Source organism: Drosophila sechellia, chromosome 2R (genome assembly GCF_004382195.2).
Source record: "Drosophila sechellia strain sech25 chromosome 2R, ASM438219v1, whole genome shotgun sequence".
Lineage (NCBI taxonomy): Eukaryota > Metazoa > Arthropoda > Insecta > Diptera > Drosophilidae > Drosophila > Drosophila sechellia.
Genome location: NC_045950.1, coordinates 14,757,375 through 14,782,859, shown reverse-complemented (window position 1 = coordinate 14,782,859; position 25,485 = coordinate 14,757,375). Strand labels below are relative to the sequence as shown.

The 25,485-nt window shown below is 43.0% G+C and overlaps 5 protein-coding genes and 1 long non-coding RNA gene across 11 annotated transcripts; 1 reads left to right on the top strand and 5 right to left on the bottom strand.

Moving 5' to 3' along the window:
- Positions 1 to 529: 529 nt before the first annotated feature.
- Positions 530 to 1,158, bottom strand: LOC116800628. The gene is made up of 2 exons (XR_004361523.1): positions 966 to 1,158; positions 530 to 907 (listed from the first exon to the last, which is right to left on the bottom strand). It is a non-coding gene; the product is annotated as an uncharacterized LOC116800628 (long non-coding RNA).
- A 514-nt stretch (positions 1,159 to 1,672) lies between these two features.
- Positions 1,673 to 4,382, top strand: LOC6609842 (vacuolar protein sorting-associated protein 51 homolog). 2 transcript variants are annotated; one of them, XM_032716596.1, is made up of 7 exons: positions 1,673 to 1,838; positions 1,915 to 2,666; positions 2,726 to 3,362; positions 3,416 to 3,946; positions 3,999 to 4,111; positions 4,168 to 4,271; positions 4,345 to 4,371. In XM_032716596.1, the coding sequence occupies exons 1-7, from the start codon at positions 1,758 to 1,760 to the stop codon at positions 4,347 to 4,349; spliced, it is 2,223 nt and encodes a 740-aa protein (XP_032572487.1). In that variant the 5' UTR covers positions 1,673 to 1,757; the 3' UTR covers positions 4,350 to 4,371. The 2 variants fall into 2 exon arrangements, with proteins under 2 accessions (XP_032572487.1, XP_002034494.1); XM_002034458.2 differs by having other exon boundaries at positions 4,168 to 4,382.
- LOC6609841 (transcription factor grauzone) lies at positions 4,304 to 6,523 on the bottom strand. The gene is made up of 4 exons (XM_002034457.2): positions 6,322 to 6,523; positions 5,508 to 6,268; positions 5,231 to 5,425; positions 4,304 to 5,173 (listed from the first exon to the last, which is right to left on the bottom strand). Exons 1-4 carry the CDS (start codon positions 6,436 to 6,438, stop codon positions 4,504 to 4,506), a joined length of 1,743 nt encoding a protein of 580 aa, XP_002034493.1. The 5' UTR covers positions 6,439 to 6,523; the 3' UTR covers positions 4,304 to 4,503.
- Positions 6,524 to 6,712: 189 nt separating this feature from the next.
- On the bottom strand, positions 6,713 to 24,115 carry LOC6609839. Of its 5 annotated transcripts, none has more exons than XM_032714633.1 (12): positions 24,031 to 24,115; positions 19,557 to 20,381; positions 12,859 to 13,194; positions 12,538 to 12,793; positions 11,880 to 12,478; positions 11,534 to 11,816; positions 11,225 to 11,468; positions 11,001 to 11,167; positions 10,323 to 10,589; positions 9,833 to 9,997; positions 8,637 to 9,739; positions 6,713 to 8,526 (listed from the first exon to the last, which is right to left on the bottom strand). In XM_032714633.1, exons 2-12 carry the CDS (start codon positions 19,752 to 19,754, stop codon positions 7,723 to 7,725), a joined length of 4,422 nt encoding a protein of 1,473 aa, XP_032570524.1. In that variant the 5' UTR covers positions 19,755 to 20,381; positions 24,031 to 24,115; the 3' UTR covers positions 6,713 to 7,722. The 5 variants fall into 5 exon arrangements, with proteins under 5 accessions (XP_032570524.1, XP_032570523.1, XP_032570522.1 ...); XM_032714632.1 differs by lacking the exon at positions 24,031 to 24,115 and adding an exon at positions 23,848 to 23,933; XM_032714631.1 differs by lacking the exon at positions 24,031 to 24,115 and adding an exon at positions 23,777 to 23,860.
- LOC116800347 lies at positions 15,071 to 19,492 on the bottom strand. Its single transcript, XM_032714635.1, has one exon. It carries the CDS (start codon positions 15,818 to 15,820, stop codon positions 15,200 to 15,202), a length of 621 nt encoding a protein of 206 aa, XP_032570526.1. The 5' UTR covers positions 15,821 to 19,492; the 3' UTR covers positions 15,071 to 15,199.
- LOC6609838 lies at positions 23,755 to 25,053 on the bottom strand. The gene is made up of 3 exons (XM_002034454.2): positions 24,681 to 25,053; positions 24,390 to 24,423; positions 23,755 to 24,327 (listed from the first exon to the last, which is right to left on the bottom strand). The coding sequence occupies exon 1, from the start codon at positions 24,941 to 24,943 to the stop codon at positions 24,713 to 24,715; it is 231 nt and encodes a 76-aa protein (XP_002034490.1). The 5' UTR covers positions 24,944 to 25,053; the 3' UTR covers positions 23,755 to 24,327; positions 24,390 to 24,423; positions 24,681 to 24,712.
- Between the last annotated feature and the right edge of the window lie 432 nt (positions 25,054 to 25,485).

Genomic DNA, 25,485 nt, shown 5'->3' with positions numbered 1-25,485 from the left:
CGATTTTCAAAAGGCAATGAACGATTCCGGCGCAAATAAATGAATTAAAAAACTTTTGTGTAACCTTTACAAGACCATTGTAATTAAAAGTTATAGTTTTCAATCATATAAAACTATAGTGTATTGTGAATTAGGATCCTCATCAAACAGTATTGCATATACATTTTTCTCAGTGCACATTATACAAGTTGGAGGCTGATGGTATTGGAGAGGGTGTGATTTGCACATTCTGCACACAACTCGAAATTAAATTCGGCCCCGGCAACAGCTCGAACTTTTTTGCGAAAGGTCAAAATGTTAATGTATTTGAAATGAGACGCCACAAAGGAACGAGAGCGAAAGGAGCAAGGATAAAATATAGTGCGAATGAAGCAGCAGCCGAAAAGCGAGACTCAGATGCGAAATACAGCAGCACAGGGAACTTTAGGGCCTCGGAAAGTGGCAAAAACTTGTCCATGTTCATTCAACTTGACACGGTCGCCAGCGGGCAGACGAACTCCCACCGAAATAAAAAGAACGCAGCAAGAAGTACACAAAACTGCTATATATTTATGCCACGACACTGAAAATACCCATTACAAAAAATGATTTAATGATGTTAAGTGGATATTAAAACTGTAACACAGGGCAACTCAGTATTCAAAAGATTATATCTTTCAATAAGCTTTACATAGTGAATCGCAGTATCGAAATACCCAACGGCAGGGTAGTGGGAAGGCGGTGGGCGTGGAATGTTTAATGCGATTTGCCACACGTAACTCAGTCTGGGGAGACTTGAATTACTTAGGATACAGAAGCCCACATCGTGTTCTACTTTTGTGCTTTATTGAGCAAGGTGACACACAAAGTTATTTGCCATGATTTGGGTCCAAAATGCACAGCATTGTCTCGGGGTCCGTCAAGCAATCTACAAAATGATTAAGTAATTAGGTACATTAGTTAACTAACATTTTGTTGTTACCAACCAGCAGACACAATTGTGCTGCACAGAGCTGCAATTAGTGCGGAAACAAAGAGTAATAGCTTCATGTTGTGATCGCTTTAAGAAAACCTTTTAAAATAATGCTATTTATGAAAAACAAACAAGTAATTCCTTATCAGTTCGCAATGGGAGCTTCCCATTAACAAAGCCAAGATTAGAATAAAAATTTCAAAGAGCTTTACAAACTAAGATAATCTCAGTTCCACGTATCTCACGATTAAATGCCAATTTACCACACACCGATGTGCCTCAAAATAAAAACAATAAGAAAAAAACAACAGAAATGATAATAAAATAAAGACTTGCACTGTAATTTTTGTTGCTCATTGACAATCCAAAATAACAAATATTTTTATAATATAGGCACTAACTATATAAATTCAGAGAAGAAAAATAATCCAACCCAGATTACTTACTTTCCATAATATTACTATTCTGCATTAACATTTAACTGTCTAAAATATTATTCACTTTATTTATTGTTCAAATTCAATTATTTTCAACAAAGAAAATATTTGTATTTAAAGAAGGCATCACTCAATATTTTATCTTTAAAATAAAAAGCACACCGTTTAAAAAATGATTATGTGGCGCACTTTAGGTATCGATAAAAATATTGGTAGTCAGCTGTTAAGTGAGTGAATAATTTTTCGTTGCCCAACTCGCCTTAACTTATCGATATATACAAAAAATCCGATTAATCTTCACCAACAACAAGTTCACAACATTTAGATTATTTATTTATTTATAATAGTATTAAAAAGTGTTCTAAAAAATGGCTGAAACCAAAAGCAATCCCTTCGACATGGACAGCTCCAGCTTCGACGCGGAGAAGTATCTGGAAAGACTGCTCAAGGTAAGAACTACAAAATGGTAAAGTAATAAGCATTAACTTATGCACTTTTTGTTTTGGCTGTTACTCACAAATAAAGGATTGCTCCTTGAAGCAAATAATGGATACGGAGGCGGCGGTGGTCAAGGACACACAGACATTGCACTCGGATATGCAGACGCTGGTCTACGAGAATTACAACAAATTCATCTCCGCCACGGATACAATTCGCCGGATGAAGGATGACTTCAAGCAGATGGAAACGGATGTGAACCTGCTGATGACCAAGATGCAATCCATAACGACTTTTAGTGAGCAAATCACCGGAACGCTCCAGGGCACCAGATCGCAACTGTGTCGCCTGTCCGAGAAACACTCGCTCCTCAAGAGGCTGCAGTTCCTCTCGACCCTGCCAGCTAAACTGAAGTCTCTGATAGAGGAACAGAACTACGCGCAAGCTGTCCAGGACTACCTGCATGCCCAGAAGGTGTTCGCCCAGTACGGTCGACAGCCGTCCTTCGATGGAATCCAGCGAGATTGCGACGCCATCATGGCAGATCTTAAGGAGCAATTGCGAAGTGACTTCCGAAGGGCTGGGAACACGGCCCAATCCTTGACGGAAATTGGAGAGCTACTCCTACAGCTGGACGAAAAGACCTCGGATCTGGCCAGCGAAATGCTGACTTGCGCTGCCAAACGACTGCACGAGCAAATCGTCATGCTACAAGATCAAACAGAGCGTGATATGCTGGAGTTTGTGGACATGGGCATCGATGGTTTCCTCAATGATCTGGCGCTGGTAGTGACTTCCTACTTTGATATGTTTGTGGCCAAGCACTACGAGCATGAGCGGTAAAATTAACAATATTTTGTATATCTTAAATGAGTTTTAATATCCATTCCTTTTTCAGCGATGACTTCCAGGAGAACGCCCTGCAGGAGTTAAATGTCTTCCTCAATCAGAACATTGAAAAGTATCTGACACTCGTCCAGGATCGCGTTGAGTCCGACATTGGCTACGGAGATACCCAGGTGATGCTGCGCGCTCTGGATCGACTTCATCGGCGCCTTCAGGCCATGCGAAATATCTGCCGCGGCTTGGAGGTCCAACGCAACACAGTATCTATTATTATCTCGGCTGCCCACCAACTATGCGATGCCCATGGCAAAAACCTCAAAGATCACTTTGCCGACAGCTTGAGTGCGGTTCGTCTTTCGCTGGTTTCTGCCAAGAGCGACGCAGCTGCTGGTCTCAATCTCGGTGATCTAATCAGCAATCTGTATGTGTCCATGGTGGAGAAGATTAAGGTCGTACTGCAGGACTTGCTTATATTCCTGCGCACCGACTGGTCGTTCAACATCAAGGCGGAACACAAGGGCGCCCTGTGCGTTGAGGGCATTCGAGAAAACCTACTCATTGGCTTCCTGCGTCATATTGCTAAAGTGATGTGTGGTTTCGGAGATGCCTCCAGCTCCAGTCCACCCAATCTATTGCTGGTGCTGTCGAAAACATGTCTGGAACTCGAGCAACAGGGCGTTCACATACTGGTGAGCTTTCTATTGATACTATTTGTGATTTTCCTAATAAACCAAATCCTTAGATTGCTCTGGTGGATGACCTATACGAAATCGACTCGGAGAACAGTGCAACACTTACCCACGAAACTGAGATATGTGCTGAAATGCGGGAGACGGCACAGTCACTATTGGACGCCTATGTGCGGCTGCAGGGAACCAATATCTCGCAAATGCTACGCAAGAGTGTGGAAACAAGAGATTGGCTTAACTGCCTGGAACCGCGATCCGTTCGTGCGGTGATGAAACGGGTCGTGGAGGAGCTTGGCAGCATCGAGACGGTGGTAGCCAGTCTCTACGAGGCAAACACGAATGCAACGTCAGGATTCCGAACCACAGCCAGCAGCGACTCTAGCCGAAAAACTTATTTCAGTAACTTTGCTTCCACCTCAAAGCCACAGTATCGTTCCAATTGGTCAAACTACACGCCTTCGCAGCTGGAATCCAGCTATGTGTCCAACATACATCGCTTGTTTTCGGAGCGAGTAGAAATCTTTACTTCGGTAGAGTTCACCAAGGCCTCAATTATAATGGGCATTATTAAAATTGGTCTAAAGGTAAGTGAATTTATGAAATGTAGATGGCTATTTATGTGATTTATGTTTTTAGACCCTTTTGGAATGCGTGAGGCTAAGAACTTTTAGCAAATTCGGACTTCAGCAGATTCAGGTGGATGCCCATTATCTGCAAATGAACCTATGGCGATTTGTAAGCGATGAAAAGTGAGTTAGATTCGACAACTGAAAGATATGATAAACTAAACACACTTGTTTGACAGTCTGGTGAACTTCCTGCTGGATGAGATTCTTGGATCAGCTGTGCAAAGGTGCTTGGAGTCCGTTTTAATGGAGCCCAATGCTGTGGAAATTATTTGTGAACGGGGTTAGTATTTGTTTCCACAAGTTAAAGCAACATTCCACTTAAAATCTCCGTCTATTTTGTTAAACGCCGCTAGCCTAAGGATCTAAAAATAAACACCCTGTTTCTAATTTAGATAGTTATTTAAAATGTCTAGGAAATTGACTTCATTTTTCAGAAAAATCTTTCAAATTTCCATTCTGCCATTTTTTAACTGTGCTGGTAACACAGACTGTGCTTGTAACAGAAATCATTTTCAATCTGTGGTATCGGCACTGAGACACAGAGTGAACTCGATGGTATCTCCCTTAATATCCTCTTCGGTATTCGTCAGCAGAATGCTGTGGGATTCCCCATCCTCGCCCGTTGAGATGGTCAACACGCTGGGTGTCTCCTCGTCGATGGCTTTTCGTTGCTCTGTGCGTGCCTTCCTTGCTTCCTCGAACTCCTTGGGATGACACTTCCTACGATGCGTGTGCTGATTTGCATTGGAGTTAAAGGTCTTCGGGCAGTGAGGACACTTGTAAAGCACCTCGCCCGTATGCATGGTCATGTGTTCCCTCAGTGTGATGGCCTTCTTAAAGGATTTGCCGCACACACTGCATTCGTGCTTCCTGTCCGTGAGATGCACATAGCGCTGGTGACTCAGCATGGCGCTCCTATTGGGTGAAACCTTTCCACACACATCGCAAGTGGCAGCAGTGCCATTATGTCGCCGCACATGCTTCTTGAGACTGTGCTTGTTCTTATGCCAGGATCCGCAGATGTCGCACTGAACCTTGGGCTCCGTGACACCAGCGTGCTCCAGCTGATGTCGCTGGAAGGCAGCTCGTCCACGTATAACCTGGGCGCAGATGTCGCACATGGTGCCATAGTTGCCATGCGCCATCTTGACGTGCGTGCACAGAAGGGATTGGTTGGGAAATCTATTCGAAAAGAAAATGTTTATCATACAACTTCAAGATGAGTAGAACCAAGCTTACCTCCTCTCACAAAGATCGCACACCACATTGCGCTCCTTGTGGATAACGCGATGCTGATCCAACAGATACTGCTTAGTGTACCTTTTGGGGCACTGCTCGCACATAAAGGTCTTCTCCTCCTCCGGATGGTGCTTCAGCAGCTCATGGTTCCTCAGGCACTGTTTGTCTGCAAATCGCTTGTCGCACTGGGTGCATCTGTAATTAAATTTCTAATTGGTTATGGGTTCGGCTCATGGGATTTGCGCATTAGATTGGCTCACTCCACTTTACCACTCACTTAAACTTCTCCGGATCAGCGTGTCGATCAATATGGTCGGTGAGAAAGGAGCGCTTGTAGAACTTTTTATTGCAACAAATGGCATAGCCCTTGCGATGGTGCTTCTGCAGCATGTGCTTGCAGAGCAGAAGGAAGGTCTCCTGCCCCTCGTGACAAACGTCGCAGGTGAGTCGCATGTGGGCAGATATCTTGGCATCGATATCCAGCATGCACTGTTTGTAGTCCGCATAGCGTTTGCTTTTTTGTGGGGCTTCTTCTGCTTTGCGCGGGGTTCGTTTCGGTCTGGATTTATTCGCCACAGGCTTCGATTTTTCAGGAGGTGTCGAAGGAGGCAACGAATGATGGGCTTTACTTTTGGCGGACGAACGAGTTTCTCTACGCTCTTCTGTGGGTAAGGTGTCTGCGGTTTCTAAATCGTTTTCTGTTGCTATGTCTTCTTTTATGAACTGTTTCTTTGGTGGGTTGGATTCCGTTTGCTGTTCCTGCTGCGCAATAACTTCGGTGAGGAACTGCTCGTTGGTAAAGGAACCACCCTCGCTGCCAGGTAATCCCAGCTCCTGGTCCTCATCCTGCTCCTCCTCCTGCTGCTCCGAGTCCTCACCGTGCTCAACTTTCCCCTGATCCTGGCCAGATTTCAAAGAGAACCTTTCGGTGAGCAATCGATGTGCACTCTCCACGGCCACATAGAATTGATGAAAGTCGTTCACCTGGTTCCAGCAGGTCAAACAGATCACCGTTGATATGGGATCATCGCTTTTTGGCTGCAATTAAATCATTTACATATGTTACCAAAAATAGGAAGATAAGAAATTACCTCAAACCAAAAGTATTTGGCCAACACATTGGCCACATTTAGGGAGATGCCCACGTCCTCGAATATCCGAATTGTATCTGTATCGTTAACGTTGTTCAGGCACAAACGGCAAATCATGCTTAAATTAATACATTCAAGCCTAAGACAATTTATATATTTTTATATCAAATCAAAACATAAACAAGACTTCTTCGATATATGAGATACGATTATCGTCTGATGTTATCGACCCAAAATCGAATATAAGCAAAAAAAATTTCAAAAAATCGAAGTCCACAGAAAACTATCGGCAATCGATATTGAAAGTAGCCGCTAAATTTTGAAATGAGATTTTTGTAAGCCGCATTAACCCTTTGCATTTTAAATGTAATAAATGAAAACCACATGGGACAATGTTTGGAGAATTGGTAATTTATTTAAGATAAAGTTCAATTGTTTATTTATATAATCATATAACTAATTGGTTTGAAATTTGTAGTTTTTGTTTTTATTTCTTTTTGTTGTTATTTACTTCTACCTTCTTTCACTCTAAATTAATTACATGTAAAATCACAGCAGTCTTTCATTAAAAAATAGATTTATCAATTTTGTGTTTAATCCGTAGAATATGACTCTAAACATAGATCGTGTGTATAATAACAGAACAAACTTTCACACTACACTCATAAAAAATGTTTAAAATTTAACGGAATCAAGAGCTTACCACTAATCGGAGCTACGAATTGCCACTGCAAACTAACTACAGATTTAGTAATCACCTATATATATTAACATTAAGTTTATCTATATCTCATACAGATAAGATGTACGTATCGTCATTGAACTGAGTTGACAAAATAAACACTTTTATCTCGTTTACGAATTGCACAGAAGTCAAAATTATCATTAGTCGATATATTTATATATAGTATAGATCTAAATATTGATAATCATTACAGCTAGAACGAACGTTGGTTTCCTTTGTATGAAATTTCGGCTACTGGAATGTATTTTACTTGCTCCTGTTGCTGAAAACCTTGCGCCACCAAATTTGTATTAAAAATTCACTAAACTATCTTGGCATGTGCGTTATTCGTTAAAATATAATATGTTAGCGAATATTTTAAATATTTCTACACGTATTTACACGTTTCTTTTTGAATTGAACTACCTAAGAATCGGTGTGGTCTACGAAAAATTTAAAAACGTATTTATAATTGATATTCAAAATTTTGATTACGCTACTGAACATGAAAAACGGGAAAGGGATAAACTTTGATAGGAAATTGAAACATAACTCCTGTCCAATTGCTACTGGTTAAGGATGGCTATATCGTACATATCGACTTTAATCACAGCTACGCAGAGTTTAGGCAAGGCGAGTAGTCATTTTGGGTAACTAGCAGGACGGGATTCCATAAGTTAACCTGCCACCTGCTGCATGGTGATGGTGCTTATCAACTGCTGGCATATCTTTCCGTACTCGAACTGGTCCCCGGAAATGCGACGCAGCTTGATGCCTTTGCCGGCGCCATGATGATCGCGACTGCGTCCCTCGCACACTTGAAGCTCGATCTGCAGGCCGCCTGAGTACTCCAAACTGAGATTTGTGGTTGGCTCTCCATATCCAGCGTGTGAAGCGATCAGAGAAGCAGCCTCGCAGGCCAGAGGATTCGAGGTGGATGCATTCGAGGCACTGCTATGTCGCGATTCCGCTCCACTGTCCTCCGAGCTTATGCTTCCCTTGTGCAGGACAAAGCCCTTCGGCGGCATTGTCGAGTCTATGGTCTGCTTAACCATCTCCAAGATGCGCGTAGAGTCCAGATTGGAGCACTCATGTGGCAGAGGCACTTCGTAGCACATCTCATCGGACATGCGCCGCGAGTCGCACATGGAATCGGGCGTTAGATGACCACATTCCGTGTGATCGCCCATCTCCGAGTGGGAATCCGATTTGAAACCAGAGCTGGCGGATGGCTCCTGGCAGGGCGACAGGTTATTCGAGTCATTGCTTAGTGAATCATCTGAGAAACCAAGCGATTTGTCACTGCCCCGCCGGCATTGGGCTTCGGTTTGAGCTTGGTTTTGGGATTGGGTAGCGTGGGAGGAGCCACTGGCCACTGGACAATGACTTCCAGCGCCCGATTCGCAGTCTAGGCTGGCCTTACGTCCAATGCCCCTGGTGATTGAAGGCATATCGCTGCTGGGCTCCGCGATGATAAGCCCCTGTAAAGATATTTTATTAAAAATGGATTGTCGTGATATTTATGAACAATAAGATTATTGATTATACACAGGAAACACTAAAGAAAATGTGCAAGTCCACTTCCTCTCACCTGTAGTGACATTACTGGAGTGTGCTGCTCAAGGGAGTCCTCACTATCACGACTATTGTCCGACGAAAGAGCCACCAAAGTGATCTCGCTGCCCTGGACATCGGTGAGGCATATCTGCGGCGTAATTCCTCCCGTACAACCGGCGTATGGAGTACCCGTGCTGATAGTGTGACACATCTGTCCGTTTCCGTTCTCCTCCTGGATGATGCACAAATTTGGTGAAGCCGGCGGCGTGGGCACGACCCTCACAGGTTGTGCGGGCGATAGGTTAAGCGGTTTCATGTCATAGTACGAAGCCGTGGGCATAAACCAATTGGTGGCTGCATAGTCCGTGGGCTGCTGATCCATTACTCCACCGCAAACATCCATGGACAGGTCCAGAGGTTGATTGGCAGCGGCGGCCGCTGCAGCTCCTTCGCTGGCGGCTGAAGTGCCTCTGGTAATGGAACCGCCAGCACATCCAGTACTTAAACCAGAGATGCCATTGGTGATCTGATGCAGCGGCGAAGAGCCACCGGCGGCACAGGGCAGGTATGGATTGGGCGAACAACTACCGCTGAAGCTGGTGCTGAAAACAGGCGACTGGCAGCCACTGCTTGAATTCGAGTTGCTAGCTCCCAAATTAATGCTGCTGAACTGGCCAACCAGCTGCTGTTGATGCTGCGGCTGCAGGGCCAGGGTCATAGGTTGATATTGCGTATAGCCACAGATCGGTTGGCCAAACATCTGCTTGGCCGAGGTCAGCGAGGCATTCACAGCTCCGCCCTGCGGCATGCTGAGCGGCGATACACTGAAGCTGAGCATGTGCTGTTGTTGCTGTTGCTGCTGGAGATGCGTGAAGTGGCTCTGGTCGAGATGACCTCCACTAACCGCCGCCGCACTCGAAGCATGAGCTGCCAGTCCCAGTAGCGGAGCCAAGTCCATCGGCACAACATGCGTTGAGATTATTTTGTTGGCTATTTCGAAGCTAACACGCTGCTCCTTAACCAGTCGATCCAGGGCAGGCATCAGATTCTTGATGGCTTCCGGAGGAACTTCAATGTCATGGCCGCGACGCAGAACCAGCTGCAAACCCATGCCCGGTTTTCCATGTATGGGCGAACCTGTGAAAGCAGTTTTCGTATTATTTAAAAATCCATTTTACTAGTAAGCTTGTGTAGAAGCTTGTGGCGTTCGTTTTGGTCTTTTTATCTTACCTGGTAAGCTGATCGAATTTTCTAAAAGCGGCGGACTGGGTGCAACCAAAAAGTTTCTCTGTGCAATACCTTTCTGCAGGGACTGACATTCCTGCAGTGGTCCTTGGAACTGACTCTTCGATCCTTCCGATGCTCGACGCACTGGACTATAACGTCCTATTGTCGCTAAATGACAGGCAAGAGGAATAAAAGAAAGGGGGATCGAGAATGTGAACCAATTGTTGCGACCCCATAGCTTATAAAATAGTTTTAACAAGGATTTTATTTATGATTTACAAAGGTTAAGTTGCGCTTTGAGTTACACACGTAACATATCAACTAACAAAAACATTATGTTAGTTAGTAATATTTAAAGGAAAATGAACACAAAATGTAGCTAACAGGAGGTTAAAAATGAGTAGATGTATGTTGGTTAAGATATTGGTTATTTTATTGTTAGGACACTTTGCTGAACTCCAGGATGACCCAACAAAGAAAACTCAAGACTTACCACCCTCCTGGACGGTGGGCAACTTCGAGTGGACTACCCGATGGATGCGCCGATTGTTGGGCGCCACCAGGGGCACAGAGCCACCTGCGGCCGCCACCAAGGGCAGCGAGTGGGGCGGCGATAGGCCCTTCGACATGCCCATGGGCAGGGCCACGCCCACCGGGTAAGTGCCATTGGGGGGCGATTGACTCAGAGATTTCAGGGTGGGAGGAAAATAGTCGCGGTTCATGCGAGACTCAACCTCGCGAATTATCTCGGGTGGAATCACTATCGTTTGTGGGCGGTTTAGGTAGAGGGGATTTTTAAGCAGCGAGATCAGGAGCGGTAGCGGTTGTAGTTGTTGTTGTTGTTGTGCAGTAGCGGGCAATGCAAAATTATCAATTGCAATAAACCAAAAATGTTTACATAAAAAGAAAGTTCAAAAAGGCAAACCATCAAATTAATACAGTAATTAAAATATAATTAAATAACATTTGTACAAAATAAACAAGTGATCTCATATAAACCTCACATATTTAAGCTATTTATAGAGCGGCATGCAGTTGAAATTTTAAGGCCATATTTAAATTATTATTTTAATTTTCCTACTATAATGGCATCTTGAAATAACTGATATTTTACATATTTAGAAGGATTTGGATTGGATATTTTATAGTTTAGTTGGCCACCCCAACGCACCTGGCGGTCTCTCGGTGACCGTGAGCAATCCTGTTCGTCGCTGTCGCATATTGGAGGAGGTAGTTGGCGCCTGGGATTGTGATCCTGCTCCTGATCCATGTGCTACGGAAAGATCCTCCGTGCAGCCCACCGTATGACGCTGGGTGCCTCCTCGCTTTTGCATATAGCTACAAAGAATTGAATATTATCATGACCCTAAAAAGGAAATGTAGTTCCAAGTCAACCTTTGCAGCTCCTCGTTGCATTCGCCAGTGGCATTCTCCTGGCAGCACTGCATATGCGCCACGGACTGTTCGTTGAGCGGCGATAATTCCTGCACAGCCAAGGGATCTGTGCCGCAATTCGGATTGATATAGTACCCGGCCGTGTCCATTTGCTGACCCTGAGCTGGACCCACAACGGTGCCCGTGGCGGGATAATAGATGTGAAGATTTGCCCCGCCGTCTGATGCGCGTCGCCCAAATGAGCCTAGAAAAATAGATGCCACATTAATGTTGTAATTGAAAACATCTGTCAGATTGGCAAATACTCACTGGCTCCCATAACAACGGGCGGCTTGAGCAGATGCTGGTCCTTGATGGTGAGGTTGTGCAGGGGCTGGTTTTGCAGCATGGGCAGATTAACTGGGTAGTATGGAACTGGCTGAGTGGGATCGCTGCACTGCGGTGGACATTTGAAGTCGATGGGCGGCACATGGGGATTAGCTAGCGCCTGCTCGTGGGCCACATCGCCGGGACCCACTGTATGGCGTCGGGTATTCGCTCCATTGACACCTCCGCCAGCGTGAGCACTCAAATGCTGCGCATTAACAGGGGGCTGAAAAAAAATCCAGGTTGTTATCGAAAGTTTTAAGCGAATCAATTAAATATATGAGCTCACATCATTCGATCGCGCCAGGCATTCCAGCTCAAATTCACCATATTTCTCCAGATCCACGGTGACATCGGACCAGCCAAAGCCCAAAGCTGAGCTGGTGGCATTGGCATTGCTCAGCGGACTGAGCCGATCCAGAGATTCCTGCTTGACGGGCTCCGAGCGATCCACCACGCCCGTCGTGATGCTCGTCTTTCGTGATCGGGAGTAGGCCAGGCTGGCGTGGTACTGCAGTCTTTGGTTTTCGCGTCGCCTTTGCTGCAGCTTATCATGCAGCAGGTTGTAAATGGCGTAGATGTTGTCGAATCTCTGCTCGTGCACCGACTGTGCTATCATGTCGGCGGTCAGTCCGGGCAGTTGGAGCATATGCGTCATCACCACAGAGTCCAGTTGCGGCGGTGAGTCCGACGCACTGCCCAGCGAGGATGTGGACGCCGACTTGGACACTGTTCCCGAGCCGGGGGCACAGGAAATGTCACCGAAACGTTCCTCCTCCTGCATCTCTGACTGCCACTCGCTGAGCCAGCGGTGCTTGATGATCTGTTTGATGGTATACCGACGATCAGGCTCCACTACCAGCATGTTTCGGATTAGCTGCTCGCATTCTGTGTAACATAAGGTTTGGTTTTGGATAAGTTCTTTCATAATTCCATTTAGAGCTCACCTTGCGACATAAAGAAGGGAATGCGAAATTTGCCCAACACCACGCGACTTTTCAGCTCCAGGATAGTCTTTCCATCGAAAGGTAATGCTCCACAAACCAAGGCGTACAGCACAACGCCCAAACTCCAGATATCCGACTTGGGTCCATCGTATTCCAAGCCTTGGAAAACCTCTGGGGCGGCGTAGGGCGGTGATCCGCACCAAGTTCTTAAGGTGGCACCCTCCTCATAGTGATTACTAAAGCCAAAGTCGGCAAGCTGAAAGGCACAGAAAGAAACTCAATCTAAAATACTATTAATATGGAGTATATATAATATCATACCTTGATGTTCATGTCCTTGTCGAGGAGGACATTCTCGGCCTTGAGATCGCGATGCACCACCCCGCGCAGGTGGCAGTAGTGAACGGCCGAGACGAGTTGGGTGAAGACACGTGCCGCCTCCGGTTCCTTCATCCTGCCATTGGCCACCAGATGGTCGAAGATCTCCCCGTTCGGCGCGTACTCGGTGACCAGATAGATCATCGACTGCGACTCCATCACCTCGTACAATCGCGTGATATGGGGATGCCGCAGCGATTTAAGGATCGCTATCTCGCGGAACGTCTTGCTCAGGTACTCCTCGTTCAGACATGTTTTGTCTATGATCTTGATGGCCACCTGCAAGAGATGTCGCGACCAAAAAGGAAAAAGATTTTACCCAAAAAGTAAACTCAAACATATCATTCTTCGATCGACTCTTTGTCGCCTCGCTGGTTTGTTTGGCCCAGGTGAACGAACGTTTTGCGGTGGAGCAAGTAAATGGGGAGAAATGAGATTTCAAAAGCAGAGAAAGAGACCCCGAAAATCAAGATGTGTGGGTTGCACACATCAGTGTCTCGCATGGCTAACACAACAGTGGTAACAGAAAAACTTTGTTACTATTTTATAAAAAAGCCGAATGAAGATGCTCTAAAAAGAGGGGCAAGGTCAACCATGTTATGTTCCTATAGATACATATGAAATGATAATTGATATTTAGACAGATATTGGTTAATAATTTTAAGAAGAATGTATTAAATTTGTATTCTCACAACCAAAGTTGGGTTCTTTTGCTATGATTGAACTCTTTAAGATCCCTTTTCATATAGATTCAGCCCACTGTAGATGTTCCTGTTACCAGGCGACTTTGTGGGTGGCTTGGTGGCGCACAGTCTGCAGTGGCCGCATAAACGGTGGCTACACACGATGACAGGGCCATACATGGTGCGCGTGTTCGGATCTCGGGATCTCTACGGATATGTGAGTATGCGATATGGATGGATGGGTGGGATGGATGATGAGTGCGGAGCGGCGGCGATGGCGGCAGACAAGACAAAAACATTCTTTGCTCACGACTTTCGGTTCGCAGACGACGACGACTGTTTATTTGCTTTTGTGTATTCGCGAAACATTTTAAAAATTTAACACAATGTTAAGTATTTAACAACACAAGTGTGCGCACACTCACTCAGTCGCGCCGTCTCTTTCTACTCAGCTGTTGCTCTCTCGCTCGACGACAATGAGCTATCATCATCGCCACCGGTTTCTTTAAACATTTTTTTTTTTTGTTATTGTTTGCTCAACATTTAAGCGAATTCTTGCTGCTTCCTGAGTACTTATTTCTTTAATATATTCAGCATTTTATGAAAATTTGACAAAATATTAGCAGCTTTTGTTAAAATGCAGTGAATCTTGATTCAGATGCCATTCAATAAATGAAATTCAATCACACTTTGTGAAAATTCCATCGCGAGAGTGACTTTGAACTTGAGACAAGTGTGCAATGCAAACTATTTGTTTATAATAAAGACACTGCCGGGCAATGCGGCGTATGCGTAATATCTTTTGAGCGAATTAGACGATGGCCGGCGAAAACGAGATGAGTGTCAAACTTTTACATAATTGCATGAAACAAATGCTGATTCTGCACTGATATTACGTCCTACAAATCGCCAATGCCACGTGAGCCGGTTTTGAACTTCAGCCAACAACGGGAAACAAGGAAAAACCAAAGGCAAGGAGAGGGTGGTGGTGGGTCGGAAAAAGTATGGAAAAACAGAAATGCCATTGCCACGTGCCGTTTGACCTTTCCCCATTGGTCGCCCGGCGAATGCGATGAACCTCAAGCTCGGCGCTCGCAAATGAGACATTTCAAAATAATCGCAACCAGAAATACACCAACAAGTATAGCAGTCGTGGCAGAAAATACCAGTGTCGCCTCCGTTTGGGAATCCTTCAGCCGAAGGCGAAAAAAGTCGCATCAAAAGGTCCTATTGATTTAAAAGGCAAGCTCAAGGCAAGGTCTAAAATGTTGTTGATTACGAGTGTCGTCCATTAAATAAGGGCCCTGAAACAATGTCAAGAATTTCAGCAACATTTGTCTGCAAATTGCAATGCATGGCCATTTCCTTCGTAATATTTTTTCGTAACTAATGGTGCCAAAGATTATTTGCATTTAAATTGTATTGGATAATACTTTGTAGGTGCATCTTAACTTAAAAACTACCTTTGAAACTTTTCTATTTGATTTAAAGATATTTCTTTATTGTTTTGAAAACCTATTCAAGTTATAGAACAAATACAAATTTTTGGTATATTATCTAGGAAAAGTGAAAAAATTAATCCAAAGTTGTTGTATATTAATCTACATGCTACCTTTCCACAACACCTTATTTTCATTTTCCAATTTAGCGTACTGCTGCCTTAGTTCTTCGAGTTCTTTTGAGTTCCTAGCAGCCAAGCGATACAATTGGGCATTTAGGCCAACGATTCTCTCCCTCAGAGCATTCACTGTATATTGGCTAAGACGTTCTGGCCGAAAGACATCCTCCTTAATGGTGGCCACAAAGTGCCACATATCCTGAAGCTCTCCACGCTTTTCGCTGCTATGTAGCTTTAGTTTTTCAAGGAGCACCAGTTTCTCCTGTTCGATTTCGTTGATCAAACTTATTAGATCTGCCGTTGAGGAACTGGTGGGTCGTGGATTTTGGCCAGTTTCTGGCTCTTGGCAAGATTCGATCTTTGAATCTGTGCCCTCATCATCTTTCAGTATAAAATTATTGGGATTCAGCTTGACTTGATTGCATTCGAGATATTTTTGCTGCGCCTTCAGGCGCGTCAATTCACACAGAATGGCGGTAGGTGTTGGTTTTGGCGCCCTGATCTTGGGCGGAATTTTAACTTGATTCCGCTTGCGAGCGGGTTTTTCCGGCGGTTGAGCCCTTGGAGCCGGTGGCTTTTGTTCATCGTCTTTTGGATTTTCCATTGGGGCTTCGGTAGCATGTGATTGTTGCACAACATCCGAGGAGAGAGTCCTTGCAACTTCTGCAGCGCTCGTTTGGTTGTTGTTATTTACACGCGGTAATCAAACGTGTTGCCAGCACACCCAACCACCCACCCACCCACTCTTTCCACGTGTTTAATCGATATATGCGACCTCCTTCGTGCTCACCTTTCCACTCCCCACCCGGCTGCTGTGCCAACTATTATTCTATGCTTCGGACGGGGGTCAGTAAACTTTATTTGGCTTGGCTGGATTTTACAATTTTCCCACCGGCAGCGGCAACTTTCAGTGGAAATGGAAAATCGATTAGTACAATTACAGTTTCCATGTCATGGCCTACTTAATTGCCCATGGAAATGGGACAAGCGGGGTCGTGGCTTGAGGACCACTTTCGTGGTTAACTAATTTCTAATCAGTACTTGTGGGAGACCGGGAAAATCCACCTGCTGGCCAAAACTCAAGTGACGATCAAATGCTTGGCGAGCTAATCAAGTTTCAATGGACTAACAAAAGTATTGTAAGGAAGTACAACAGTGGGACCTGCTTACGTGAAACTTATATATTTAAGGAGCAAATGGATGTTAGTTATATATTTCTCCGCTTGCATATTCTATATTCCGCTATTGTATATATGACTATATTCAGCTAACTTTAAATCATCATCTAAAAACAATGAAATTAAAGTTAAGAAGTTTTCTATGTTATGCAGAGATGTTCTTTATATTTAAGCTCCATTGTAAACTTACTAAATTCGTTGAATTGTTTTTCCATTGTACAGCTTGAATTACAAAAGTGCTTGGTATGGAAGTTTTACAGTTTGTGCAGAGGAAATGTTGATTTATTATTGTTTTTGCTATCGCCTGCAAAGTCAAATCGGGTAGCATTAACTTGGCGCGTGCTGTTTGTCTTCTGTCTACCTCCCTCTCTCCCACCAGCCACAACCCACTTACGCCCACCACCCACTCTAATGTGCGACTGAGACAGAGAGCGAACGCACGTGACTGATTTGCGAATTTACTTTTCTTGCGATGAAAAATCAGCAGAAGAAGCAACTTCACTGATAGCATTTGTGTTTATCATTGGAATGTATGTATGGGTGGTGTCTCTTGTTGCTGCAGATAGCATAGTTTTCTTACTATCAAGAGCATACAAATAGGAACGTGAAAATGCCGAGGAAAACCTTAGATTTAGTGCGCATAATTTTTTGGGTTTTGTAAACACACACAGGAGAAATATGATAAAAACCGCAGACACACCAATGGTGAGCTGCAAAAAGCCGCGAAATTGTTAATAAAAAGGTAAATAAAAATTGTTAAACGATTTCAGCCACCCGTCTCGCTCGCTCACCATCTCCGTCCCGCTTGCACTCGCTTCTTTTCGGTCTGACGCGTGTTAGATGTTCAAACATGTTTTCGGTCTGCTGGCCAAAAGGCAACGCTCAGCCGGCAGCTTAAATATTTGCCCATAGCGAAAGATCAATCAACAAATGTGAGCGAGACGGTGTGAATTGACCAGAAAGAGACGGGTAGAGCATAGGGCTGCACAGAGAGAAATATTATCAGCATAGTGAAATTATTTTAAACAGTTTAAATTCACATTTGCATTCATCTCAATTTTAAATGAAATTTAAAAAATATATATTTTTTAAAGTTCCCCAGCTTTTCTCTATATAGAGTGTCTAGCCTGCATGGCTGGTGCTTAATTGCATCAATTGGAGCATTAAAACAGTTGCCAAGGCAACTACAGAAAAATTCAATTAAACTAAAACTTGCCAATTGAGTGCAAACACATTCCGCACACAAAGAAAGTAAACTGAAATTCAATTTGAAAAACGGCACATGAAAGCGATCAAGAGAGCGTAGAACTCTAAACAAAGAAAGAAATCAATTAATACTATTTATATAGGCTAAGAAACGATAAAACTGTTTATTTCCCTCAGATTTTCACTAAAGAAACTAGGTTATGGTTTGCTTTAACGATCAAAGTACGTATCGCACATTTTCTTATCGATGGGTTCTGCAGTTCCTTCGGTTTAAACAAATAATAATAATTCGAATGTGTGTGTGTTCGTTGTGTACCCACAGTTGTGTGTACAAGTGAACTTTTGCCATTTTCCATTGATAATAGTGAATTATTGGCAAAATGCGCTTAGGCGCGATAAGCCATGGGCTCTAAGGCAATACACATACGTAAATAAATTCATATGTATTCAGATCCTTACGTACTCATGTTTTACCAACGCACAGATATAGCTATACTATATAGCATGAGTACACATATTGGAGTGGCCATGGCAGAAATAAGATAAGTGGCCACCATTGGACCTTGAAGTTGTCGAACAGCTGTGCTCTTATCAGGGGTAACTAAATTTCGTTACAGTCAGCAAACAGTCAACAGATCGAGGGAAGCTGATTCCATTTGTTTATCTATCTGCTTTGAAGTGCCACCCTGACCGACTGTTTCGAGAAATATGGTCACACTGAGCGATAATTTGACATTCAAAGTTATGGATACCATTAGTGAGTACTACAATTGTTCGTTTTGGCCCACTAAATGTCACAGCATTAATCATTCAATCATACTCGTACTTTTATAACGATCGATTTCGCCAGAGGCACGTGCTCATCACAAATTCCTCAACGCTGTCAATTATGCAAAAATTGATTGTTTGCTCTATAAATTTGCATGCTTTTTTGTGTTCGCTTCTGTTTTCATTGCTGTTTTCTGTAGTAGGTACATTTCACTTGACAATCCCAATTAACAAGTGTCACAGCTGTTCCCGTTGTGTTAGCACTTCGTCGGATGATTCCACCCACAATGACTGATAAAGATATAAAGATGCAGGTGAGTCAATCGCTTAGATGCGCCAGGTAAGAAAATACGCTTTATTGTGATTTAGCCGGCTCATCAACTTCGGTTGACTTTATATGGCAGGAAATTCTCGGTGGGAAAAGACGATAACAAATGCATGTATCATCGAAAACAAAAAACAAGAGACAAATCAAATTACTTCCTCATAAGGTTTACACACACACACACACGCAGTAAGGTAATAAACAAAAAAAAAAACACTCACACTTTTGAGACGCTTTACAAATGCCATTCAATTAGCATCTACCGATTTCCACCTCCGGATTCACATTCCCCCCCGCCACCCTTTTTTCAGGCCATTGTCAATTGAAGGCAAACAAAAAGCCAAGCAACCGAAACAGAATCAGTAAGACCGAGATGCCGAAAACGAAACGAAACTCCTGATTGTCAATAAGTTGTGTAAATAATTATTGTACACATACTTACGCGGCAATAAACAAAATCATCAAAGAGCAACAACAACTAAAATCAATTCGATCAGCTCAAATGCGAAAAAAACGCGTAAGAATATACTGAGTTTTCGAAGGAATTCAATTTACATGTGCCATAGAAGCATTAGATAGATAAAAATACTAAAAAACATAATTAAAAATCTTTGTTAATTATTAAAAATTATTAATAAGTAGGAACTAGAAATAAGAAGAATTCTACGCCAATTGTTTCGACCAATTCGAAGAGAATAGCACTTTCCTGAAGTATCTAAAACCCCAGGAATTTGTATCTATGGAATCGATGTAGAACATAAACAATCTTTAAACCGACTGCTGTCAGTTGCCCAGACTTGATTAGTCAGTTATGACTTACTAGTTATCGAGTGGTTAGTTGAGGGATTTGCATGGGAACTCACCTTGGTCTTGGTCACAATGTTGGTGGCCATCTTGACCACGGCAAAGTTGCCCTTGCCGATGGTCTTCTCCAGCTCATAGTAGCCGACCCGGAGGAGCTTGTCCACGGATATCTTGCTGGTCGATGGCACCTTGTAGTTTTGCGGCGTTGAGGACGTTGGAGGAGCTGCTGCTGGCCCAGCCGTTGGTGTGGTGGCCATCGCAGCTGCGTCGGTGTAATCCCTTTTTCACTTTTTGCCGTAGGAGGATGGGGGATTCTTGCGGATGCGTAATTGGCTTTTCGCGCACAGGAAATTCACTTAATATGCATTTTCTTTTGTCGCGCAGTTCAAACGCGAACGCGAGTGTTCATTTGCTGGCGGCGAGACTAACAAACCGGAGAATGGTGAACCGGAGAATTGAGAACGGGGAACGGAGAATTGGTATGACGGGATGCGGGCAACTGGTTGGGGATCCGGGTGTTTCGAGACGGGGAAGCCGCCGCCAGCAACAGTGGATTATGTGAGATGTGTAGAGCTTGCGCCGACTCTAAAATATTCACTTAACTCGATTAAGAGGTCAATGGCAGCTTCTCGTTCGGACTTTCCAGCGGATTCTCGGCGGGCAGTGGGCCATGCCCACCAGGCAACTCCAATGCTCACTTTGTTCTTTAGCTTTTTTTTTTTAATTTATTGAAGCGACACTTCCTCGAACGTTTTATATGTTCTCAATATATATATATTTACATATATATTTTGGTTTACGACGCCTTCAAGTCTCGATTTAATGGCTCTTTGTTCGAACGCAAATTACTTTTCAAATTTCGATTTTGCACATTTTGTCACCGCCTTGAGGGAAAAGGGGGAAAATTATTAAATAAGTATTTCACTTTGTCTAGTTTTTGACCTTGGGGTTTTCATTTTTATTATTCTTTATCGCAGGTGGGCGTGGCGCATGTGTGCGTGTGGTTTAATGAGCAAAACAAACACCAAAGATAGCAAAAAGAGAATAAGAAATAAACTAATAAAACAGAGAGGAGCAGTGTTATCTATTCGAGCAGAAATCTTAAAGAAAACAAAAGGCACATGAATATTTTTCCAGCAATAACCGCTTTTTGTACTTTGATTTCTAAGCGCTGGCAATGTTTCTCTTTAATTTTATTCTATTATTTTAGCTTTCAAAAAAACTTGTTGATAACATTTTTGGTTCAGCGTATGTTCGTAAAGAAACCGAACTTTTGAATCCAAGAAAACTAGTTAACAAAAATTTATTATTCCTAAAATATACATTATCTCAAGTAGATATTTTAATCAACGGACATATTTTTATCAGGCAAGAATAGTGTTAAGTTTTCAGTGTAACGTTAAGAAAACGAAGCGCGTTAAGACCACGATAAAAAAAAAAGAAAACAGGGCCCATGTCTGGAGTTTTTTTTTTTATGTAAGCTGATCGCGCGAAAGAGACAGCACGTAATAGGGGCTTACAATGGGTTAATGTACAACATCAAGGTCGTACGAAAACCGGGCACTTGCACAGCCACATTCGCACATAATCGTGAAGCGAAAGGGACGGGCATAGCAGTGGGGGACAGAGAGGGGTAGTCGTCAAACAGCTCATTGAAATCAATTTAGAGCAGAGTGTGTGCGAAGAAGAGGAAGCAGGCGGCGACGACGATGATCAAACATTAACCCAACCAACACTCGCCTCCGCCTCCACACACTCGCATAATCCAAACAAATTGTTTTCCCCCAAAACTTTCTCGTGATATTTCGCGGGTGTGAAAAGAGCCGCGGCAGCTGGACACCTCACCCTCTCGCTCCCTCTCACATTTCAACGATTTGCTCATTTGCTCACCGATTTTCTCACATTTCTGAAAGGTTTTCGCGTACGCTTTCCTATTGTTTATTTGCATTTATCAGTGGAAAGACACAAAACAGTTGTAGAATTTTTGGGGAATTAGCAAGCGAATGCAAACCGAACCACGCGGAGTACGAAGCGCACGGAGTCAAAAGTCAAAACTGAATGAACTTCCAACCTGGAAGATACTTCTCCGGCTAACTGAAGCCGGGGAGGCTGCTTCCAGCCAGCCACACACACTTCCAGCGCAGAGCGAGAGGGAGCAACTGAAAGAGGGAGACAGAGCACGCAGCACTATGTGGTGGGGATGCAAAAGACGTCACCGGGTCAAAGGTGCTGAAAATCCACTTATCTAGTGCATATTCTAAATAAATATTCCTGAGAGGAGTTACTCTATTCATAGTTTTCTTTAAAATATAAAAAAAAATAAAATAATTTATTGTTCGTATTTGACATAACTTATAAATGAATCATTATTGCATTAAAGTCTAGCAAAAATTCGGTGAATGGATTTTGAAGCAAACGCAAAAGTTAAAAGTTAAAAAGTATTAAATAAATATGTAAAACTATTGTAACGTACACTACTGAGATTATATCCTTAAATAAACATAGAAAACCTTAGCATTTAGTAGCAAAACAGTGCATACCACTTGACAAAACTGTTTTAAAACTGCTTTTGAAGCAAGAGTTGGGTGTATTCAACGTATCTGCCCAATTTTGCTGATAACTAGCAGTTGTTTTGGCTGTTTTTTACCAAATCGGAGAGACGAAAATGATTAAAAAACATAAAAACAACAGCAAGCGAAAGGCATAAAAGAAACGACAAGTAAAATGAATGAGGCAACAAGCCGATGCAAAAGAGAGCCGAAAAACCAAAAGCAGCAGCAACAACAACTAGAGTACTTGGACTTACACAGCAGCCAAAGCCAGACAGAAAAGCAGACGGAAAGAGAGGGGGCGAGTGGGAGGTGGGGCGGCGAACAGTGGGTAGTGGGGCAGAGGAAAAGGGATAGGGCGACGGAGCAAAGCAAATATGCGAGAAGAGAGACAATCGTGGGTTCTCCAAGAAGGAGAAGGCACTATCAGCAGGGCGCCCATTTGCATGTGAGCGTGTGTGTGTGCGTGAGCGGGGGCGCAGCAACAGCTTGTGTATGTGTTTGGGGGCTTGGGACTCCAAGGAGTCAAGGAATTTTACAGGAAAACTACCGCAAGCCGTATGAAAATTACAATTACTGGGGCATACACAAAGAGAAAATTTGATCTGTGCTATGAATTGCAAATACATTTTTTTGAAAGAAATACTATAAAACGGTATTTCTCAGATTTTTAATTATATTTTAAAATATATTATAGATTTATAACAACATTTTTAAGGTTTCTTGGGTTACACCGAAGTGGCATATTTGCTTAAGAGATTAAAAAAATCTCAAAACTCGTTTAAAATTCAAAACATAATGAGAACGTACTCTTTGCTTCATTATAGTAAATATCAAAAAACCAGTGAAGATTGAGCAAATGGTAATATAATTCTTTTTTGTTTTGGTTTTGGTCAATCCAAGCTACCAATTTGTTTTAGGAATGTCCATTTCGACTTTCAGTGTTATAGTTAATGAAAATTTTATTCAAGATCACTACACTTCTTACATTCCCGTGTAATTTCATATGTGTGAAGACATAAGAAAGAAAAAGAACTTGTCGAGGTCGCACGCACTCACACACACGCAGTCACACTCTGTTTACAGGAGAAAGCACCTGCAATTGATAACGGGTCGCCAAATGGTAAATAGTACAAACAACGCATACGCAAGGTGTCCAATTAGACCACTCAACGGCAATTGGCTTTTCGCTGCCCCTTATTTGCGTTTTACCGGAGTTGCTATGACGTACGCACACACACACACACACACACATGCGGATAAAAGCGAACGAGTGAGAGAGAAAGAGAGCCCCCACCACAAAAAAACAAACACACAAACATTCGTACACGCTCACACCGTTATGCATGGGAAAACGTCACGACTTCCAAAGTGGAAAATCGTACGCGCATTTGTTTTTTTGTTTTCCTTTTTCCACGACTCGGAATCGAAGGTAAAACTTGCCGCAGCGCACGTCACATAATTGCCATTCATGAATATGTTTTTTAGCTTCCGCATCTCGGTGACCATTAGAGATGGCCGCGTGGGTCACGAGCTCTTTTATTGCACTCTATGTTGTGAACTGGTAGAAGCGCATATCGTGTCACGCGCTCATCACTGGAAATAGTTGCTCACCACACACACACATGCAACAGCGCTGCTGCTGTGTTGTTGTTATTCCGCTTTTCTTTCAGCCTCCGCAAAAACAAAAATAACAACACTCACAAAAGCTGGTCAAATACAAAACACACTTGTAAATTTATTTAATCTTCGCTCCACCGTTTTTTTTTTCAATTTTTTCATACGCTCTGGTCCCGCTTACACATTACGATTTCTATCTCTCCGCTCTTCTTCATTTTGCTTGATTTCCATTTGTCGCTGCCTCCGCTTTTTTTTTGTATTTCGCTGGCGAGATTTCTTTTCACGTTGAATTTATACTATATTGCATTTATATTATTGCGCTTATCACTGGCGCTTTGTTGCTGGTTTCTTGCCTTTCGCTTACATATTATATTCACTTGGTTGGTGTGTGTGTGTTTGCACTTAACAATCGGATGCGGATTCGAAATCGCGTGGGCGCAGCGTGCGTCGCGTAATTTTGCATTTAACATTTAACATGAACACACATAAATAATCGCCCTCGGCTGTTCTATTGGAATTTTTTTCTGTTATTCGTGCCGTCGACGGCGATTCTGATTGGACAACACCACCTGCTCGCGAAGCAAAAACTCGGCACCGACTCAGTGTGGCCGTGTCGCGGAGCAGACAAAATACCAAAATCGATGACGACTGCGAGACAACTCTGTGAAAGAAAGCGGATATTAGCCAACACTGAATGCTGATTTAAATTCGTTACATATTTACCAATACAATGTACATTCGATTAAAACATTTAAATCTGTAAATGAAAATTAAAAATATGTTTAGCCTGGAAGCATATTATTCAAATTAAAGATTATATGCAGGTTTTCAAAATAAGGAACAAAACGATAAATTTATAGTATAAACATTAAAGTTAATAGCTTTATGCCTTAATGCTAATTATTTACAAATCATAAGAACTTCTTGTAGTGTTGGATTCCTCTGCATACTTTCAGGCGCCCATCACGGTGTTTATGGTCAGAATCAAAGCAATTGTTTTAATAAAATACTCACCATGAGTCATTATTTTCCTATCTTCTTAGAGCTTAAAGATTAAGTTGGCGCTTTTGACTAGTTGATTTCTTGGGCGGCTCCGCCGTTTGGGGTCGCTGGCGTATCACCCTGGTATTCTGGGGCACATGTTGCACTTTCTGGATTAGGATGGTCTTCGGAATCTCACGAGCCTCATACCATCCGGGATTTACGACTTTGACCCACGAACTGGCACTGCACTCAAAGCTACTCAATAGTTTTGCCACACCGCCAAAGGATACCATTTTTCTTGTGAAATAAAACTTAAAAAAATCTATGGAAAATATAGAACAATCTGAAAACTGGATTATGTTCACTTGAAACTCGTAAATCAAATGACTTGATTTGATTTGATTGTCTGTTCATGAAAGTCCTTTTCGACGCTTGCTTTTGTAACGGAAATTTCTCCTTCCTGCGCAGCTTGGAATACGCACGAAACCAAGTGGCATCCTGGAAGGACCCCATCCATGAATGAATGCCTTCCAGCTTGCCGTTGATTCAACTTTCCACCAACAGCCACCTGAATGAAAATGGAGCCGGGAATTTCACTACACCACTAAAACGGAAATTGCGTAGGAGGAGAGAGAGAGTCAGAATGAGCGAGAGGGCCAAATGAGAGACCGGGAGTTACGCACTAGGAGTCGCGTGACGTCATTTCAAAGTTTGTGCACCACTGCGAGAAACTAAGGTGTATATAAGACAGAAAAAATCGTTAGAACTAATTCGAAAACCATATTTTGAAAATGCATTGAAGACTGAAAGATACAGTTTTATATTTCTTAAATGA

What these genes read in the sequence shown, in the direction of transcription:
- LOC6609842 (XM_002034458.2), top strand. Translation starts at nt 1,758, where the DNA reads ATGGCTGAAACCAAAAGCAATCCCTTCGACATGGACAGCTCCAGCTTC. An exon ending in ATCTGGAAAGACTGCTCAAG is followed by an intron (nt 1,839 to 1,914) that starts GTAAGAACTACA and finishes TCACAAATAAAG; the next exon opens with GATTGCTCCTTGAAGCAAAT. An exon ending in AACAGGGCGTTCACATACTG is followed by an intron (nt 3,363 to 3,415) that starts GTGAGCTTTCTA and finishes CCAAATCCTTAG; the next exon opens with ATTGCTCTGGTGGATGACCT.
- LOC6609841 (XM_002034457.2), bottom strand. Translation starts at nt 6,438, where the DNA reads ATGATTTGCCGTTTGTGCCTGAACAACGTTAACGATACAGATACAATT. An exon ending in GCTGATCCGGAGAAGTTTAA is followed by an intron (nt 5,426 to 5,507) that starts GTGAGTGGTAAA and finishes ATTTAATTACAG; the next exon opens with ATGCACCCAGTGCGACAAGC. An exon ending in TGCGATCTTTGTGAGAGGAG is followed by an intron (nt 5,174 to 5,230) that starts GTAAGCTTGGTT and finishes CTTTTCGAATAG; the next exon opens with ATTTCCCAACCAATCCCTTC.
- LOC116800347 (XM_032714635.1), bottom strand. Translation starts at nt 15,820, where the DNA reads ATGGAAAATCCAAAAGACGATGAACAAAAGCCACCGGCTCCAAGGGCT.
- LOC6609839 (XM_032714633.1), bottom strand. Translation starts at nt 19,754, where the DNA reads ATGGCCACCACACCAACGGCTGGGCCAGCAGCAGCTCCTCCAACGTCC. An exon ending in ACAAGGACATGAACATCAAG is followed by an intron (nt 12,794 to 12,858) that starts GTATGATATTAT and finishes TGTGCCTTTCAG; the next exon opens with CTTGCCGACTTTGGCTTTAG. An exon ending in GCCCACCGTCCAGGAGGGTG is followed by an intron (nt 9,998 to 10,322) that starts GTAAGTCTTGAG and finishes CCTGTCATTTAG; the next exon opens with CGACAATAGGACGTTATAGT.
- LOC6609838 (XM_002034454.2), bottom strand. Translation starts at nt 24,943, where the DNA reads ATGGTATCCTTTGGCGGTGTGGCAAAACTATTGAGTAGCTTTGAGTGC.